We start from the raw sequence: 17,999 nt of genomic DNA on the forward strand, positions 1-17,999 counted from the left end.
TGTCCATTTTGGGTCTCAAATATGTGTTACTAATAACTGGGATATGCACATAAATGGACTGAATTGATATAGCGCTTTTCTAACCATTGCCCACCCAAAGCGCTTTACAATATTGCCTCACATACACACACAGACGGCGGAGTCAACCATGCAAGGCGACAGCCAGCTCGTCAGGAGCTAACAATCAGGGTTAGGTGCCTTGCTCAAGGACACCTCGACACTCGAACCAACAACCTTCAGGTTACCAGCCAACCCGCTCTACCTCCTGAGCTACTGCCGCCCACATGAAGTCTATAAAACAACTATTTTGGTCAAATATGTCCATACAATATTGCTATGAATATCACTTAAAATTTAGGAAAGAGATACATTTTGGATTGCTTTCAAAATTCTTATACCATTAAGCTTAGATTTGGAAGTTGTACCATTTTAAAGTAAAATATGCAATCTATAGTATGAGTTGTACAGCAGGCAATCGTATTATGTATTCAAAACTACTGTCATCAGTTTGTCTTCCCCTTTCAACTCAAAGAAATTATAAGAGGCAATCCAAAAAATAACAGTCAGGTCATGGTGACAATGTAAAACCAATTTCCACCAGGAGGCTGCTTCGACTTTTGGCTATTCGGCATGTCCTTGCTGAAGAGATTTGATATGACTGGCTTTCCGTAGTAGCGTTTATATGGTTGAAGGGAACGCAAAGGCAAAGGGGTCAAGAGGAGGAAACCACGTGTGATTCCATGTACAGCACTGTCCTCAGATTGTTTTTGTAAGCTAAGCTCATACCCTTCGCATGTAGCTGACTGCTGGGAGACCTGCTCAGACGTCGTGAATTCATAGACTTGCAGCCTTTTCCACATCTTGCTGATAAACTAACCGCCCGACATGGTGAGCAAGACGGATGACGTCCCAGCCACTGTGCCTACTTGTAACCCAGATGGTGTTGCTCATGAACCGAATGGAAACCAGGACATTAAAGAAAGCATCAAGGCAACTATGAAGGATCCGTGTGCTTGCGGTAAGGTCACTCTTGGTCGGGTTAGTGTAGATAGTTGAACTATCGTGACATGTTTTGTATGTTTAATACAAACACTATTGCCACATCCTTCTGCCAGAAGAATTGGCTCAAGGTTTCAGTGTTTAGGCATAACGTTATATCGTGTTACAATGCATGTGTAACTATGAAGTGATGTATGGCCGTACCACTATATAGTTCATGCACTGTTCTGTAACAACACCTCCTGTCTAGCAGCTAACCAGATTGAAGGTACTTCTATGGCCAATGTCACCAGAAGTATGTCATGTTTACCAGCCTTATTCCTTTCAGGTTATGGTGGATGGTTAATCAAACCCACCTGATCGAATTGTCTTATTCGTTTTGAAGTCCTACCTAACTGATCACCAGAATGACTTTAGCTCTGGGCTACTCTGTTTATAACTGCTAACACAAGCTAGCTAGCGAACAACTGTCACGTTGGTCGAGTCCATAATGCAGATGCTCTTTAATATCAGAGAAACACAAAAAAGACATTATACTCCATTCCTAATATCCACAGATGACAGCATGAACCTAATCTACTAGCTGACCTGGCGCACATGTCGTAAGGAGTAGATGAATGACTGAAGGTCACCTTCAGTGGAATAGCTCATTGTTAGTCTGGTGAAGGGGTTTCACGGTTGGATTTGAGCTGTATAGCTTTAGATGTTCCCAGCGAATCAATTACATACTATGTCGTGCTCGCCATTATTGATAAATGCGACTGACTCATCATGCTAAAAGTACCAGTTCAGAAGAGCCCCGTCCAGTACGTTACTTGTACAGAGTCCCCCCTCCCCCTTCTCGGTGCCGGTAGGTCGAGTATTCCTCGACCGGGAAGCGGAAGCGGCGTCTGTAGAGCAGTCATGGTGCATGTTCGGTGAGAGAAGGTTATACTTCATGAATGGCTAGTTCAGCAGCTGGTAAGTAGCCACATTCATTTAATTGCATGCATGTCTATGCATCAGATTAAAGTCAATAAGGCGCTGAGGCAAACAAGTCAGTACAACTGACATGGTCATCTCTGCCGCACGTGATTTCGCTTGGAAGTTTGGCCTGTAAGTGCTTATAACGTTACAACTGCATAATGAAAGACTGCACTGTGTGTCACTGTCGTTCATAGCAGGTTGGCTATAGCTGTGTTTCCTCCTCAAATTCAGTTTCAGAATTTGCACATGAGATCTTGGGGTAATTTCAGATATTGTCTCATCTAACCACAAATAAGCAAGCGAATGTTCAGGCCACTTGAGGGATTTAACTTTGACTTGGTGCTGAGTAAGTACCTTGTGATGGTTCACAATAATGACCGTACATACTTTTTCCAGATACAAAAAGACTTGCAAATAAAGCAGACAGGTTTTTGGATAGGGTACAATGTTGGTTTAAAGGGGCTTAAGGGTTTTGTGGGGGGGAAACGTGAACTAGTTAATCCCAGAAATCGTAGTCAAAGTCCAGAACTGAGGACTCAACATGCTGCTAGTACCTTGCTTGATGGTACTTGTCTTCTTGGCTTTCTTGGCTAATCAAAGCCTTATATTTATCTTTAATCTATGGTAAACGTCCACTTCTGTAAATGATTTGTGTGTGTACGCATTATTGTATTATGCCCATTGGCTCTTTTTTGTTTATTCTTCACCAGTCTTTCTTAATCTGAATGAGTTTCCTGCAGTGCAATATATGTATTGCGTTATTCCCATCTTTTTTATTTAACAAAGCCGGCCATTCACTATTTTGAAATAGTTGTGAAATCTCATTGCTAGACAATCTGACTCGGCAGTATTCCTCAGGCTGATATTTTGTAAGTGCAACAATAGGATGCCATCTTGTGGTGCCACACGTTTTTAATAACAAAGACCTTGTGTGGTGAGTTTTTAGGGCTGTTAAGTTTTTCCATGGCAGCAGTCGTAGTCCTTCCATGGCAGCAGTCGTAGTCCTTCGACACTGAATAAATTAATTGAGAGTTAAAACTGATGTTGGACTAGAGCAGTGCTTGGCTATTGCACAACAAGTAGTATTCCATCAAAGGTGTTATCACAGTTGCTCAAATAGCCCAATATGTTGGCCGGAATTTAAGTATTTTATCTTGCAGCCTTTATGGTTTTCAGACAGGAACTGTACTGACAAACATTACTATTTCTGAGTATTTTTGAATGACACCTTTCTGAATTTATTGTGCTCATTTGGTCTTTTGAAGGGTACTTGTTTATTCTTTAGTGACCAAGTTAGGAGACAAGTTGTGTTCTCAATCATTGACCCTTGAGGTTCTGTCAGCTTGAGTATTGATTAACATGTTCTCTGCTGTCAGAAGTCATGTTGTCCATGCCTGTGTTATTGGCTTTTGTATTTGATGTTTGTTAAAAATGTATACCTGCTTTCCTTAAAAAATACACTGTTAAGATACTTTGTCAAGGGGGGGACTTCTATAAATCTTTGAAATTATATCACAACAGATAGGTAGTGGTAGATTTCAATGCAAAACAATGTTTTCCTTCATTGCACTGCCTTCCCCTGAATCAGTTATCTTTGCACAATATCGATGTAATGATGGCCAACTCTCCAACTCTCTCAAGAAACTGCATGTACTAATGACACCGGAACAATTAGCTTTGGATATACCTAGAGCACAATACCTTTTGCAATTATGCATTGGCAGCCCAACAATCTTTTGTCTGCTCAGGGCGATTGTGTTTGGTATTCTGAGCACGGCTGTTCAGCCTTATTCTGTACACCGCCATCCCTCCCCCCACCTCAGCCTGGCCTCCAGTGGGCCTCCCCAGCTCTCCAGTAACCCTGACACTGGTGTACCCTTGACGGTCAACAAGGACATCGACTGGCAGCAGTTGTCTCAGTGAGAGGAACCATTTGCTCAGCTGCCTCATGTTATTCCTGACCTCTTTAGCGTTGATGCCCCCTCCCACAGAGAAACCAGCCCCTTTCAGATTTGACTGACGAGTGGCTGTTACTTGATCAAGTTCATTTGCAAGGAATGCTTGATTGTTTGGTGATCTTTGTTTGTTTTATTGGCCAGTGCTGGTGCTTTCTATTTCTGCGAATATTGTCAACCTGAAAGTCTTTACATTTGTGTCATCGACACAACTTGATTTTTGATATCTTGTACTGAGGCGTCCACATCACATTGGCCAATAAGGCACATTTCTATGGCACAGGCATAGCTCTGATGGTTAGCATTCTGCTGATCATAAATATTTCAATGATGTTCCTGGTGGTAAGGTCGAATCTGGAGCGGTGTTTTGTTCAGGACCGTGAGGCAGTTTTAAAGGCTTGTGCGCAGATATTTAACCAACTCGTTTGGAAGCAGTCTCTATACGTCATATCATGTATTTGAGAATTGGCCTTCATCCTTGATCCCTAACCATACAGTGGAGGATGGGCGACTAGAAAAGGATCTAAGGTCTAAAGGTCACTCTCCCCTTTTCTTTTTCCTCGTCCCATCAGAGCACAGCACAGAAACCGCAGTGATGAATGGCGGCGGGGCCCCGGAGCACACAGGGGAGCTGGAGCCCAGACAGGACGGGGATGCAGGGGATGATTCCAACGAACAAGAAGTGATTGTGATCCAGGACACAGGCTTCAATGTCAAAATCCAGGCCCCCGGGACGGAGCCCTTTGACCTCCAGGTATGGATTCTCCTCAATCCAAGAGTAACGTCCACAAAGCATATACACTAGGTCACACTAAAGTACTTGCACCATTGAGTGTTTTTTTTTTTAAAAATATGTGTAAAAGGCTTGATGTCCCCTCCCTCCGCCAGGTCTCTCCCCAGGAGATGGTCCAGGAGATCCACCAGGTGCTGATGGACAGGGAGGACACTTGCCATCGCACCTGCTTCTCCCTGCAGCTCGACGGCAACGTGCTGGACAACTTTGCAGAGCTCAAGTCCATCGAAGGCCTGCAGGAGGGCTCCCAGCTGAAGGTGGTCGAAGGTGAGGCCCCTTCATGTTCTCCTTCATTATGGGTAAAGACGGCGCCCCCACATTATAGCAGGGGGAAAGATGGCACGAAAGAGTGAAATCTTGATCAGTGCAGCAGGTTTTTAAAACCGTGATACATCCAATGTCCATACATTAATGTTTAAATGAAATCTAATGCTTGAAGTAAATAGTATGCTGTATATGTAAAAATATATGTACATATATTTTTTATTTTTTTTTATTAAATTTGTTCGCCTCCTGCAACATTTTGTTCGACAGAGGGATAATTTGAGTAGTTTTAAAATTATTCAATTTATCTTCAATGTGTTTTGGCCAATTGGATTTGTCTGGACGCGATTGCGATTCAGCCTACGCATAGCATGCACGCAAACTCACAGCCAGACACAAGAACGACGAACAGGTTCTTATTCGTATAATAGACTAAGAGCAGCTTTTTCATAGAAAAGAAAGATTAGAAAGAAAAGTAAACTAAATCTGTTTATTTTTTACCTACTTCCATAGTGTGTTGTAATTCAAGCTGCATTGATTATTGCATTGTTCATAGAAAGTCATGTTTGTGACAAAAGCTTTTTCTCTAATAAAACATTAGATTAGGTAATTAATGTGTTTTCTTTTATGATCATCACAAAAGTAGGAAGTGATTAGCAAACTCTGAGTAGCAAATTCAGATATGTATATATAATTTTTTGAAAATCTCACATGGAAATATACCAAAAAATTATAATTTGCTTCGAGATGCATCAATAATCGTTTTAGAATCAAATCGTTGACCTCTGGAATCTAATCGTGAGGTGCCAAGAGATTCCCACCCCTAGTATGCTGTTGCACAAGACATTCATGTTTGATGATTTACCCTAAATATAGATCATGTATGCCTGTTTGACGAACGATTAATGAAATAAGCAAATGTTTCATTCCTTGTTAAACATTGACAGACTCTTTCGATGACAATGTGCAGCGTGTATGACCTGAAAGTACTCGTGTTATTGCAGAGTCCTACACAGTACGGGAGGCCCGCATCCACGTGCGCCACATCAGGGACCTGCTGAAGAGCCTGGACCCCTCGGATGCCTACAATGGAGTAGACTGCAACTCCCTCTCTTTCCTCAGCATCTTCACAGAGGGAGACCTTGGAGGTTGGTGCTTGTGTGTGTTGCATGTATCCATTAGATTTTGTATCCAAGCCACTCGATATTCAGATGGTGTATCCCTTGACCCCTGCTCCTTGGCATCAATCGATAGATAGCGGCAGGAGGAAGAAGAAGGGCAGTGAGCTGGAACAGATTGACTGCACCCCGCCGGAGCACATCCTCCCCGGCAGTAAGGAGCGACCCCTGCTGCCCCTCCAGCCACCCAACAACGACTGGAAGGTAAGAGGCCTCTTCACTCAGGACCCCCTGACAACATATACAGCCGACCTTGATATAGGCTACGTCATCACGGTGTTAACCTTGAAAATAAAAGCTAATGGGCTGCAATGAAATGACAAACCAATTGTTTAACAATGACTCCGGTTCACTCTGGAGTTACTCTTGTTGATGTAAATGAAAGATGGACATGATCGATTTGAAACATGGAGCCATCCCCTCTTCCTTGTCCTCTATTTTGGCTCCGCTCCCCCCCCCCCCAGCCCATGCAGTGCCTGAAGGTGTTGACCATGAGCGGCTGGAACCCTCCGCCGGGAAACAGGAAGATGCACGGCGACCTCATGTACCTGTACATGGTGACGGTGGAGGAGAGACACATCAGTGTCACCGCCTCCAGCCGCGGCTTCTACCTCAACCAGTCAGTACCCCCGACCTCAACCAGGCAGTACATCCTACCTCATACCTCCACCAGGCGGTAGCCCCAACCTCATACCTCCACCCGGCAGTAGCCCCAACCTCATACCTCAACGAGGCAGTACATCATATCTCCACCAGTCAGTCTGATATCTGTTATGAGTGACGCCTTGCTAATCAGGATATATATTTGGAAACCGACCAGAGCTAAGTAGGCTTTGTCCGCTGTGTTGTTGAGTCACCCGTGGTCAGCCTAATGAGCTTGTATTGGTTGCGGAAGTGTTGCCCAAGATTTCATGGAATTAATAAGGCTGTGTGCCATGTGCTTCTTACGTATAATAACTGCAGTTTAACGAAAGAGGGTCCTGCTGCTACTGCAGAGCTTGATCTAATGCGTTCTTTATGCACTTGGTCTAGTCGGCATCTTACATTTTTTGCATACAATTCCAGGGTTGGCTGTCAGCATTCCATCGTGGTTCTGAATATAATATTCTGTATTCTGTATTGCAGATCTACCACCTACACATTCAACCCCAAGCCAGCCAATCCAAGCTTCCTGAGTCACTCGCTGGTAGAGTTGCTGAGCCAGATCAGTCCGGCCTTCAAAAAAAACTTCAGCGCATTGCAGAAGAAAAGGTAGGACCCTGTCGCCCAGTGTACATTTATATTTACAATGCACCGAATAAGACCGTCTCCACTACTGAACAGTGGTGGTCAACAATTTTACACCAACTTGCAGCTCCCTGGTATAATTGAATCGGAAACGTATCGGGTTAATGTATGCATGTGTGTATGTGTATGTATATATACTATTTATATTGTCCTTAAATTTATGTTGTTTGTATATTTGTATTTCTTAGGTTGTATCTTTTCTTTTATCTTTTATGTATGTATATATATTTATATTATATATATATAATATTATATTTTATATATTTTATTCTTAATATTTGTGTATGTATATCTGGAGTTCGTGACAAAAATAATTTCCCCCTGGGATTATTAAAGTGTTAATCTATCTATCTATCTATCTTTAATGAGTTCAAAATGATTCTTCCCGCTATGTCTCGCCGACCAGAGTCCAGAGACACCCGTTTGAGAGGATAGCCACGCCCTTCCAGGTGTACAGCTGGACAGCCCCGCAGGTGGACCACGCCATGGACTGCGTCCGGGCAGAAGACGCCTACACCTCCCGCCTTGGGTACGAGGAGCACATCCCTGGACAGGTGGGTTGCGCGCACGCCTCTTTAAGAATGAATGATTCCTGTGGGAAACAAAAGGTTTGGGTGCGAAGGGTAATAACTGGTTGATGGCTTCCCAGACGAGGGACTGGAATGAGGAGCTGCAGACCACCAGAGAGCTGGCCCGTAAGAACCTGCCAGAACGGCTGCTGAGAGAAAGGGCCATATTCAAGGTACAGTACCCAACGATCCCATCTCGATGGCTGCTTGCTTGTATATGAATCGATGCCCTCCTCCAAACACAGCTTGGCTAACTACAGTCGCACGGCTTACTATCTTATTTCATTGTCTTCAAAGTCTTCTACCAAGAAACAGGTGGGTAATAATGTTTGACCGCATTAATAACCGGTCGTAACGAACTCTTGCCGCGCGTCCCTCACCCGCAGGTGCACAGTGACTTCGCTGCGGCCGCCACCCGAGGCGCCATGGCCGTCATCGACGGCAACGTGATGGCCATCAACCCCGGCGAGGAGACGCGCATGCAGATGTTCATCTGGAACAACATCTTCTTCAGCCTGGGCTTCGACGTGCGCGACCACTACCGCGAGCTGGGCGGGGACGCGGCGGCCCACGCCGCGCCCACCAACGACCTGAACGGCGTGCGGGCGTACGGCGCAGTGGACGTGGAGGGCCTGTACACCCTGGGCACGGTGGTGGTGGACTACCGGGGCTACCGCGTCACCGCCCAGTCCATCATCCCCGGCATCCTGGAGCGCGAGCAGGAGCAGAGCGTCATCTACGGCTCCATCGACTTCGGCAAGACGGTGGTGTCCCACAGCAAGTACCTGGAGCTGCTGGACAAGACCAGCCGGCCGCTGAAGGTCAGTCCGAGGGACGAGGAATGAGCATGAGGGATCCTTCAGTTACAGCATTAACTGTATTCCGAAAGGCACCCGCCTACTGTCGGCCCTTCTGACTCGCTTCCCCCCGCTGCGTCCCCTCCTCAGGTCCAGAGGCACGACGTGCTGAACGAGAAGGACGAGGCGGTGCAGCTCTGCTCCTCCGTGGAGTGCAAGGGCATCATCGGCAACGACGGGCGCCACTACATCCTGGACCTCCTCCGCACCTTCCCACCCGACCTCAACTTCCTGCCCGTGGAGGGCGAGGAGCTTCCCCCCGAGACCCAGAAGCAGGGCTTCCCCCGCCTGCACCGCCACCGCCTGGCCTGCCTGCGCCAGGAGCTCATCGAGGCCTTCGTTGAGCACAGGTGGGTACCATAAACAGTTGGATACATAACTGGTGTGTATGCATACACAATAGGTGTTTATGGATCCCCAAAGGGTGTGTTACGATACACATGTATGTTACAATTGGGAGTTGTGTTATGTCAATGGCTGTGTATCGATTCACCATAGGTGTGTAACGATTCACAACACCTTTGTAACGGTGCAGGTGTGTTGCATACTCGCAGTGGTATGCCGTGTATATCGTATAATGTTAAATTCCCCTGCAGATATCTCCTCTTCATGAAGATGGCCGCATTACAGCTCATGCAGCACAAGGCAAACAAAGATTCAACCAAAGCTGCCGCTGCCGCCGCCGCCGCCGCTAACCAACTGGCGCTGCCCACCACAGAGCCAACGGAGGTCTCTTCAGAGACCCCCGCCCCGGAGAGCAAGGCCCCCGAAGGGCAGGTCGCCCCCCAGGTGGACCAGACCAACGGGGTGGAGTCCCCCTCAACGACCACCGCCACCGAAGACTCCCTGGAGCCCGTGGTGAACGGGGTGTCTGAGCCCGAGGGCACGCAGAACGGGCAGGTGGAGGGCCCGCTGGGGGGTAAGGAGGCTGACCAGACGATCCCAGGGTTAGCCCAGGCCAAAGAGCTGGCGGAGTCCTTAGTTGCCGAAGACGGATCGGGTATTGGTACGTCCAGCATTAGTACTGGCCTGGTCAGAATGGGGACAGCTATCTTTGTGGAGAACAGCCGTAAGAAAAATATTCTAATAAGTGTATTTTCATATGTTTCTATATTTTCTTGTTTTTGTAAGATTAGTATCTGGAGGTGGGTGTTTGGGTGCTGCTTAGGGCTTACATTTAAGCGTCTTAGAGTACCATATTAAGCGCTATATACATTTTATTTATTATTATTATTATTACTACATCGTGGCAGTACGTCATAGTTCCAAATGTTTTCACCTGGATAGCTGTCTCTACTCGGTCCTCGGCCTGCATTGGGCTAGAGCATGAGCCCATAACAACGTCCCGTGCCCCTAATGATTAGAATACCAGTGTTGGACCCTCTCCTTTTTTGATTTGATTTTCCCCTGAATACAAATTGATTCTTTGGATGAAATAATCATGGCAGATATGACTATTTAATTCATGGTAATTTATTAAGAATTTCCTTTCATCGTGATTGTGATTGTGGTTTTTCTGGCTAACGGCAATGTGAAAGATGAAGCCCGTCCCAGTCGCTAGGCGGGAAGCTTTCAGAATCTAATCAACGAAATAACAATGATCTGTCCACTCTAACTGGCTGTGCAACATGAACTGACTCACTCTGTAGCTCTGCTGTTTGGGGGAAAACTTTAACCTTCATTAATTAGTTTTAAAAATGACTCTATAATCTTGTTTGCCTTTTGTACGATCCCAGACCCAAAAAGCAGGGAAGTGGTCCTGAACGCCTGCAAGGCCGTCGGCTCCATCAGCAACACCTCCTTCGACATTCGCTTCAATCCTGACCTCTTTTCCCCCGGTGCGTATCTTCCAGACCCTCTTATTTCTGTATTTACGTAGGAAGCTCTGACACCATTGGCTTGGCCAGCACTAGGGCTGACTTTGTGGTGCTTTGCCAGGTGTCCGGTTCCCCGAGGAGAGCACAGACGACATCCAGAAACAGAAGCAGCTCCTCAAAGATGCCGCTGCCTTCGTGGTGTCTTGCCAGGTTCCCTCGCTGGTATGGGAAATCTATCTCTCTTACACACGTACACCCAAACCGATGCATGTGAGGAAGTGGTCGTTTCATTGGGAATTTATCATTTTTAAACCTTTTGCTACATTGAGTTATCTCTTGTAAGGGCTATCCATCTATTTACATTTCAACACAAGGACTCGTTTCAATGTAGGATTGTCCGTCGCAATGAATGACAGCTGAAATAATGGATGATGATGATGATGATTCATGCTAATTTGATAGCTATATAATGCGCGTTATGAGTTTTCTGCAGTAGTGGGCCTAAAAAAAACATAGGACCTAGAACTTAAAGGTGTTGTATCTGCAAACTGCAACCGTACATATGCACATGCGCGTCTTCATCCTTGAAGTATTGTATTTCAGGTGAAGGACTGCCTGGACCACAGTGCCCTGCCCATGGACGGTGCCACCCTGACAGAAGCTCTGCACCAGAGGGGCATCAACATCCGTTACCTGGGCACTGTTCTGGAGTTTGTGGAGAAGACCCCGGCGAAAGCCAAGCTGGAGCACTTCTATGTAAGGGATTCCTCTGGCCGGTGATATCACTTTGACCTGAATTTAATTTAATAGACGTTATACAAAGAGGGATTTGGTATTTTATTCATCATAAGGTTGTTGATGGCATTTCTTCTGATTCCTACCAAGACGCCCTGTAAATGTATTGGATTGTATCCCTTCTGTTCGAGTACAAAATACCTTTCCAAAAACGCTGAAGTAGCACTAACCCTTTTTTCTTCTATTCTGTGTGTTTAGAGAATAGGAATCTGTGAGCTGATAACCAGGTGTGCAAAGCATTTCTTCAAGACGTATCTTCAGGTTTGTACCGTTGGTCTATTTGATGTTGTAAAATGAAAAACCGTTACGTTTTTATCAGCCGTTTTACCGCTTTTTATTGCCAGTCGGGTGTAATCCTTGCCCCTCGCCTTCCTCCAGGGTGTGGAGTTGTCCGCTCTCTCGGCCGCCGTCAGCCATTTCCTCAACTGCTTCCTGAGCTCCTTCCCCGATGCGGTGGCGCACCTTCCCCCCGACGAGCTGGTGTCCCGCCGCAAGAACCGCAAGCGGCGCAACAGGGTGCCCGGCGGCGGAGACAACACGGCGTGGGCTAGCCTGACCCCCAGCGAGCTGTGGAAGAGCATCGCCACCGAGGCCCAGAGCTACTATCATTTCACATTGCAGTGGTAAGAGCTCAGAGGTGCAGGATTGTCTAACCACTGCTTCTGGGTTGGTTTGACTCCACTTATCAGCAGCCTATTGCACCCTTGAGCTAGCTGCCCCTTCACTCAGATGAAACAAACGTGCATCAATGCCAGCCGTAGTGTGACCGTGTTGTGAACGTGATGATTACAGTGAAGGAGTGGATCAGGTGGTGGAGAAGCATGGCCTCCAGAAGATCACGCTCCTCAGGGAGATCTCCATTAAGACTGGCATACAGGTACGCTTCATTCCCAAGGTTGCGAAGTACACCCCGTATCCTCCCGGTCTGCCTCTCCCACTGACCCATGTGTTTTTAATCTCAACGCAGATCCTGATCAAAGAGTACAACTTTGACAGCCGCCACAAACCGGCCTTCACAGAGGAGGATATCCTGAACATCTTCCCAGTGGTGAAGCACGTAAACCCCAAAGCCTCAGACGCCTTCCACTTCTTCCAGAGTGGACAGGCCAAGGTGCAGCAAGGTGAGTCCATGATTTCCTCATTGATGTGCTTGGACTCCATTGATGCAACTTCAGTCGTTTTGCTTTGAGCTTTTCCTGAGCAGCTTCCACTGTGTGCTTGGTTGTTTACGACATCGTCCTGCAGGTTTTCTGAAGGAGGGCTGTGAGCTGATTAACGAGGCCCTGAACCTGTTCAACAATGTGTACGGAGCCATGCATGTGGAGATCTGCGCCTGCCTGCGCCTGCTGGCTCGCCTGAACTACATCATGGGAGACCATCAAGAGGTGAGATCAGAACACTTTTTTAGGTCTACATATCCGTGACTATGAATGATTGAGATTCATGCGATGGGTTGTTTATTGACTTTTAATCAATTGAACCAACAGGCGCTTAGCAACCAGCAGAAGGCAGTTCTGATGAGCGAGCGAGCCCTGGGCATTGAACACCCCAACACCATTCAAGAATATGTACGATATCATCTTTGGTTGACTTAGCATGCATGCATACAAATATTAAGATTGATATATTTTTAAAGGCCTCCTTCTTATTTATTGTTTTGCCGTCTGTCTCTGTCTTCGCCTTAGATGCACTTGGCTCTGTACTGTTTCGCCAATGGGCAGCTGTCCACTGCCCTGAAGCTGCTGTACCGTGCACGTTACCTCATGCTCATGGTGTGTGGGGAGGACCACCCGGAGATGGCCCTGCTTGACGTGAGTGCACCTCAGACGTGGTTTTTTTATCACTCGTTTGACATTTGATGAATTTAAATCGACATCACTCGGTCTTAGGCTGCAATATCAATACAAATCTGAATTGCATTAAATGTACACTCTTTTTGCTGCTATTTTTTAACGATGAATTGGGTTTTGTGATATTTAAAGTAATATGAATATGCACATTATAAATATGGTGTGGCTATTAAAATGGTAGTCTCACAAATCAGAATTTGGATAATCTAAAGGCTGATGGCAGACTAGCTCAAATCTGGGTGGACATGTTTTTAACCAATCGTGTTGCTGGATTTGGGGATCTAAGTGGGTAATGAGCGAACACATACTAAACTGTAAAGTAGTACAACAGTAGTAAAAGGTTGTAAAAAAACGGTCAGACGCTTAAAATAAACACAATCTACACTTGCCACTGTAGATGGCGCCTTGTGAGAGCCTCCTCGACTTGAAAATTAGTTATTTTGTATAATTTAACTGTTACCAAACAAGAAACCAGGCGTAACTTATTACGCCTTGTTTATGAAGTAGACTCATTTTTCTTTGTCTACAATATTTCATCCTTTTCTCGATCTCATCTCAAGGAGATTTCCAATTATCTTCAGTTTCATGTTGTCGAGCCCTAAAAGCTATTAAAGACCTCACCAGCATACAGCGTTGCTAGTAGCTCCTGTTCTGAATGGGATCCTGAATCTCCTCCACAGAGCAACATTGGCCTGGTGCTGCACGGGGTAATGGAATACGAGCTGTCCCTGAGATTCCTGGAGAACGCCTTGACCATCAACACAAAGTACCATGGTTCTCGCTCCCTCAAAGTGGCCCTCAGGTAGGCATGATGGTCAAGCATTTAGGGTAAGGTTTTTAAAAATAGTGACCTTTTTTAATAATTCTAAGCACGTGCTCCTTCTCCTCCTACAGCAATCATCTTGTCGCAAGGGTCTACGAGAGCAAGGCAGAGTTCCGCTCCGCACTCCAGCACGAAAAGGAAGGCTACACCATTTACAAGAACCAGGTAACCAGAGAACTCGCAACACGAGCTGTTGCGGACGCTCCCTTCCCTATTGGACGAGTCCTAAAACACGGCATTGCTTCATCGTTTCTTTCAGGTGGGCGAAGCTCACGAGAAGACCAAGGAGAGCTCAGAGTACCTCAAGTATCTCACCCAGCAGGCCGTGGCTCTGCAGAGGACCATGAATGAGATCTACAAGAATGGCTCCAACGCCAGCATTACGCCTCTCAAGGTGACCCATAAAGAATTGTGCAGTGTCTGCACTGCGTATCAAAGCTGTTGCGACGTCTGTGATTTCAGGGAGGCTGGCGAGGCAGGTGTCTGTAAGGCTAATAAGGCGAGGTCTAATTGTGTTTTTGCGGTGTCGTCGTCTCTCGTTTTCCAGTTCACTGCTCCGAGCATGGCCAGCGTTCTGGAACAGCTCAATATCATCAACGGCATCATCTTCATCCCCCTCAGGTAAGTTAAGAGAAGACTTTAATTGACTCCAATCTATTTGTTTTTGTTTCCAGAAATCAGAAAGTTTTGCTTGATTACCTTTTTGATTCCACTATTGTGTTCTTATCTCTACCGCCCCTTGTTAAGATTGCAGCAATGCTCTGTGTAATTCCCCTTCCAGCCAAAAGGACCTGGAAACCCTGAAGGCGGAGGTCCAGAGACGGCAGCAGCTGCAGGAGTCAGGGAAGTTTGAGGAGCAGACGGCAGACGGCCTCCTGGAGCTGGATGACAAGATTCCTATTGATTAATGTTGGAAAGCCCAAAGCAAAGCTGCTTTCTGCTGGTTTGGGAGGCTGTAATGCCACAGAAATGTAATGGAGCCTGGAGGACCTGAGAACTGAGCAGTCCGGATCAATAATGAAAATAAATGGGAGTGTGTGGGGGGGGGGGGGATTGTCTGGGGCAGTGGACAAATCTGTATAAACTGTATGTAAAGTTTAAGGTTGGGCAATACAGACAATGCACTTCCTACAAGGTAGGAAGGAATGGGGAATTAAATAGATAATCGTGTAGAATTTATGTAATGTGCAATCTGAATACTCTCCTTGGCCCATAAAAAAGTGATGAATCATCAGAACAAAGGTCATTCAACTAACTGCTGCTTGCTGTGTTTCTGTGCGTGTGCGTGTGTGCGCATGTATATGTGCGTGCCGCAAAGAGAATGTGGCCAGAGAAGGAGACCAAGAACGACCATGACATTGTATACCAGAGCCTTATCCACTGTACCATACCCCGAAATACTCCTCCATCTGGGCTCTTATCACTTCCCGTGACCATCAAAACCCAAGACCACCCTTGAACAGCCGTTCATTCTTCAATATGCTCAAAACACTGGCCATTCCCAATGGTGCTGCAGAACACACAGCACCTAAGCCGTCCTTAGAACTCAGGGGTAAATTCTACTGTGCACTAAGACCAGAACATGGTCGCTACATTTTAGATTTATCTTGAGGGACTTTGGAACGTGAACTCCCTCCTCCTGTTGGTCTCCTGGTGATTTTGTCCTCCGTTATTTAGCCCTTGTGGACCTCATTGGTGTTGTAGTTCTGTCATTTCGACTCGCTACATACTTTGTCCCTTGGCTTTTCTGTCTTTTCATCACAGCTATTTCGGTATCCTACGGTCCCTTTTCCTTGGCAGACGCACAGTGCAGGTTCAATTGTTCTAATTATTAATTTGCTCAGTAGGTTAATTCTTTGTTTTTGTTTTTTTTTGTTTTTTTACTAAAAGTGGAAACATTTTAAGGTTGAGTATTGGTTAATTTGTTACCAAGGCCGTTTTCGAAAGAATACGAGTGGAGCGTGTGTAAATCTTTAGTGGATTTAGAAAATTACTAAAACTGTCACAGAAACTCGAATTTGAATACGTCCAGTGTAGGCCGGAACAGTATATATCTTGTCCTTGCTATATTCAATCTTATATTTTTCCACCTTGATAATTTGTGCATGTATGTTTGTGTGTGACTCTTTGTGTGTTTTGTTTGGTCCAATTTCTTGGCCTTGAGATTGTGATCTTTGCTGCTGAATAGCTTGGATAAGCATCAAGTGAGCCATGACTATCCAAACATTTTATTTTTTATACCACTGATGGAAAAATGTAAATGGAAGTCTTAGCTGTGCATATGAAAATAATTGGCTATGGAATTTAAAGAAACATTTTTTCCGCTACCCAACTCCCAACAGATTGCAATATGACGCATGCCAGCGTCTTATTTATATGCAGCATCTTCCTCACCATTTTGTGATGTTTGAATATGATCAATGCACAACGCCACAGAAAGTGAGTTTAAGAAGGGCTGCATTAATGTAATGTACCAAAAAAATGATAGTTTTGTGTGCGCTTGTATACATGCAATGTGATCTCCCCTGCTGTGTATTTTTGTTAAAAACCCTGGTGTCTACATGTGTGATTAAAGCAATAGAGCTGGTGCTGAACATTATTGGTTTAGAGGTGCAGCTTTTAATTATTTGCTCTACAATGTGAACTGGTGTACTAGCAGCTGGATAATTTTTGTTCGAGTGTATTCATTTGGGCAGTGAAGTTACTGCAGTAATATTCTAAATAATTATGCTTCTGAAACAATTTGTGCATCAATAAGAACTCTATACAAATTGTGCCTATTTATGCTTCAGAAGGAAACCTGTTTTGTAACTGGTGGAACTATTAGCTTTCTTAATGGTGGCAGTGTTTTTCTTTCCATGGTTTGATGTCCCTTTGTTGTTTGACTATAATTTGTTTACCCCTTACTCTTCTAAAATTTCTTGGAAGTATCGTTTTTAGGATTAATGTATCATACATTACATTAACTTTATCTCCCAAGATTGTATATTTTGATGTGCACGGCCACCGTATCAATAACGGCCGCTGGGTGTCGCACTTGAGCTGCGCCTCTTGATTTGTCAAGTGTGGAAGGTGGCTGGCACAGTAACTGATGCACATTTTCTAAATGTAGGGATTTTTTAAATATTCCTACATTCCAAAGACTGCTACCTGTTGAACATGCTTTCAGTTGATCCGAAACAGTTAAGGCAGAGTAATGTGGGGACTGTGGCTAATTATCATAGAATAACGACTTATACGGTGATTTTGGGTCCGTAGTGGAGACAAAGTTGCACAGCTGAGTTCTTTGTTGAAATTGTATCAACCTATTTCCTAAACAGATAACCTTTTCAAATATAGCTGAATAATTACTCATGTTTACGGGAGAGTAAAAAGTTAAATTCATGTTTGTTTTAATCTTTGCATTGTTAAAACGTTTAATGTCCAAAGTGAACGAGGGGGAAATTATGGGATTTTGCTAATTGTTAAGTAATTCAATTTACTATTCAAAGCAATTTTAGCTTAATATTTGGTGTTTTCAAGGCTCACAAAATGGTCCGGACATATCGTCCTAGATATATGGGGTGGCACGTTTGGAATAATGTGATCTATTGGCGAGATATCTCCAGTTCAGACACCAATCGCTTTGATTTCTCAACTGTTGAGACTATTTTAATGCGTCCATGAGACTTCGACACAGCCATCATAAGCAAGTGTAAACCCTGCTTCCCCTGTAACATATTTGTCTGCTTTTCACTAAATAACAATTATTTTTCATCTGGGTATTCTTTTATATTAAAACGAAATAATAAATTGTAGATCATGACATTTTACCCCGTTATCACATTGTCGTCATTTGATTAATGT

At 44.9% G+C, this 17,999-nt stretch overlaps 1 protein-coding gene across 4 annotated transcripts; it reads left to right on the plus strand.

Annotated features, from left to right (window-relative positions):
• The first annotated feature begins 660 nt into the window (after positions 1-660).
• Positions 661-17,965, plus strand: cluha (clustered mitochondria (cluA/CLU1) homolog a). 4 transcript variants are annotated; one of them, XM_060074821.1, is made up of 27 exons: positions 661-1,018; positions 4,493-4,674; positions 4,809-4,980; positions 5,982-6,125; positions 6,232-6,359; positions 6,620-6,774; positions 7,281-7,406; positions 7,849-7,996; positions 8,092-8,184; positions 8,398-8,832; positions 8,959-9,218; positions 9,465-9,874; positions 10,605-10,706; positions 10,807-10,907; positions 11,289-11,441; positions 11,679-11,741; positions 11,859-12,103; positions 12,273-12,357; positions 12,448-12,601; positions 12,726-12,865; positions 12,968-13,048; positions 13,166-13,291; positions 14,011-14,132; positions 14,225-14,318; positions 14,413-14,547; positions 14,701-14,774; positions 14,935-17,965. In XM_060074821.1, exons 1-27 carry the CDS (start codon positions 886-888, stop codon positions 15,059-15,061), a joined length of 4,188 nt encoding a protein of 1,395 aa, XP_059930804.1. In that variant the 5' UTR covers positions 661-885; the 3' UTR covers positions 15,062-17,965. The 4 variants fall into 4 exon arrangements, with proteins under 4 accessions (XP_059930804.1, XP_059930806.1, XP_059930808.1 ...); XM_060074823.1 differs by having other exon boundaries at positions 9,465-9,787; XM_060074825.1 differs by lacking the exon at positions 661-1,018 and adding an exon at positions 1,064-1,959 and having other exon boundaries at positions 9,465-9,787.
• Positions 17,966-17,999: the final 34 nt, after the last annotated feature.

This window comes from Gadus macrocephalus, chromosome 16, assembly GCF_031168955.1.
Source record: "Gadus macrocephalus chromosome 16, ASM3116895v1".
Lineage (NCBI taxonomy): Eukaryota > Metazoa > Chordata > Actinopteri > Gadiformes > Gadidae > Gadus > Gadus macrocephalus.

Excerpts from the sequence above, each read along its gene's own strand:
- cluha (XM_060074821.1), top strand. The coding sequence starts at position 886 with ATGGTGAGCAAGACGGATGACGTCCCAGCCACTGTGCCTACTTGTAAC. Across the intron at positions 6,360-6,619 it reads CACCCAACAACGACTGGAAG|CCCATGCAGTGCCTGAAGGT; the intron begins GTAAGAGGCCTC and ends CCCCCCCCCCAG. Across the intron at positions 7,997-8,091 it reads AGGAGCACATCCCTGGACAG|ACGAGGGACTGGAATGAGGA; the intron begins GTGGGTTGCGCG and ends ATGGCTTCCCAG.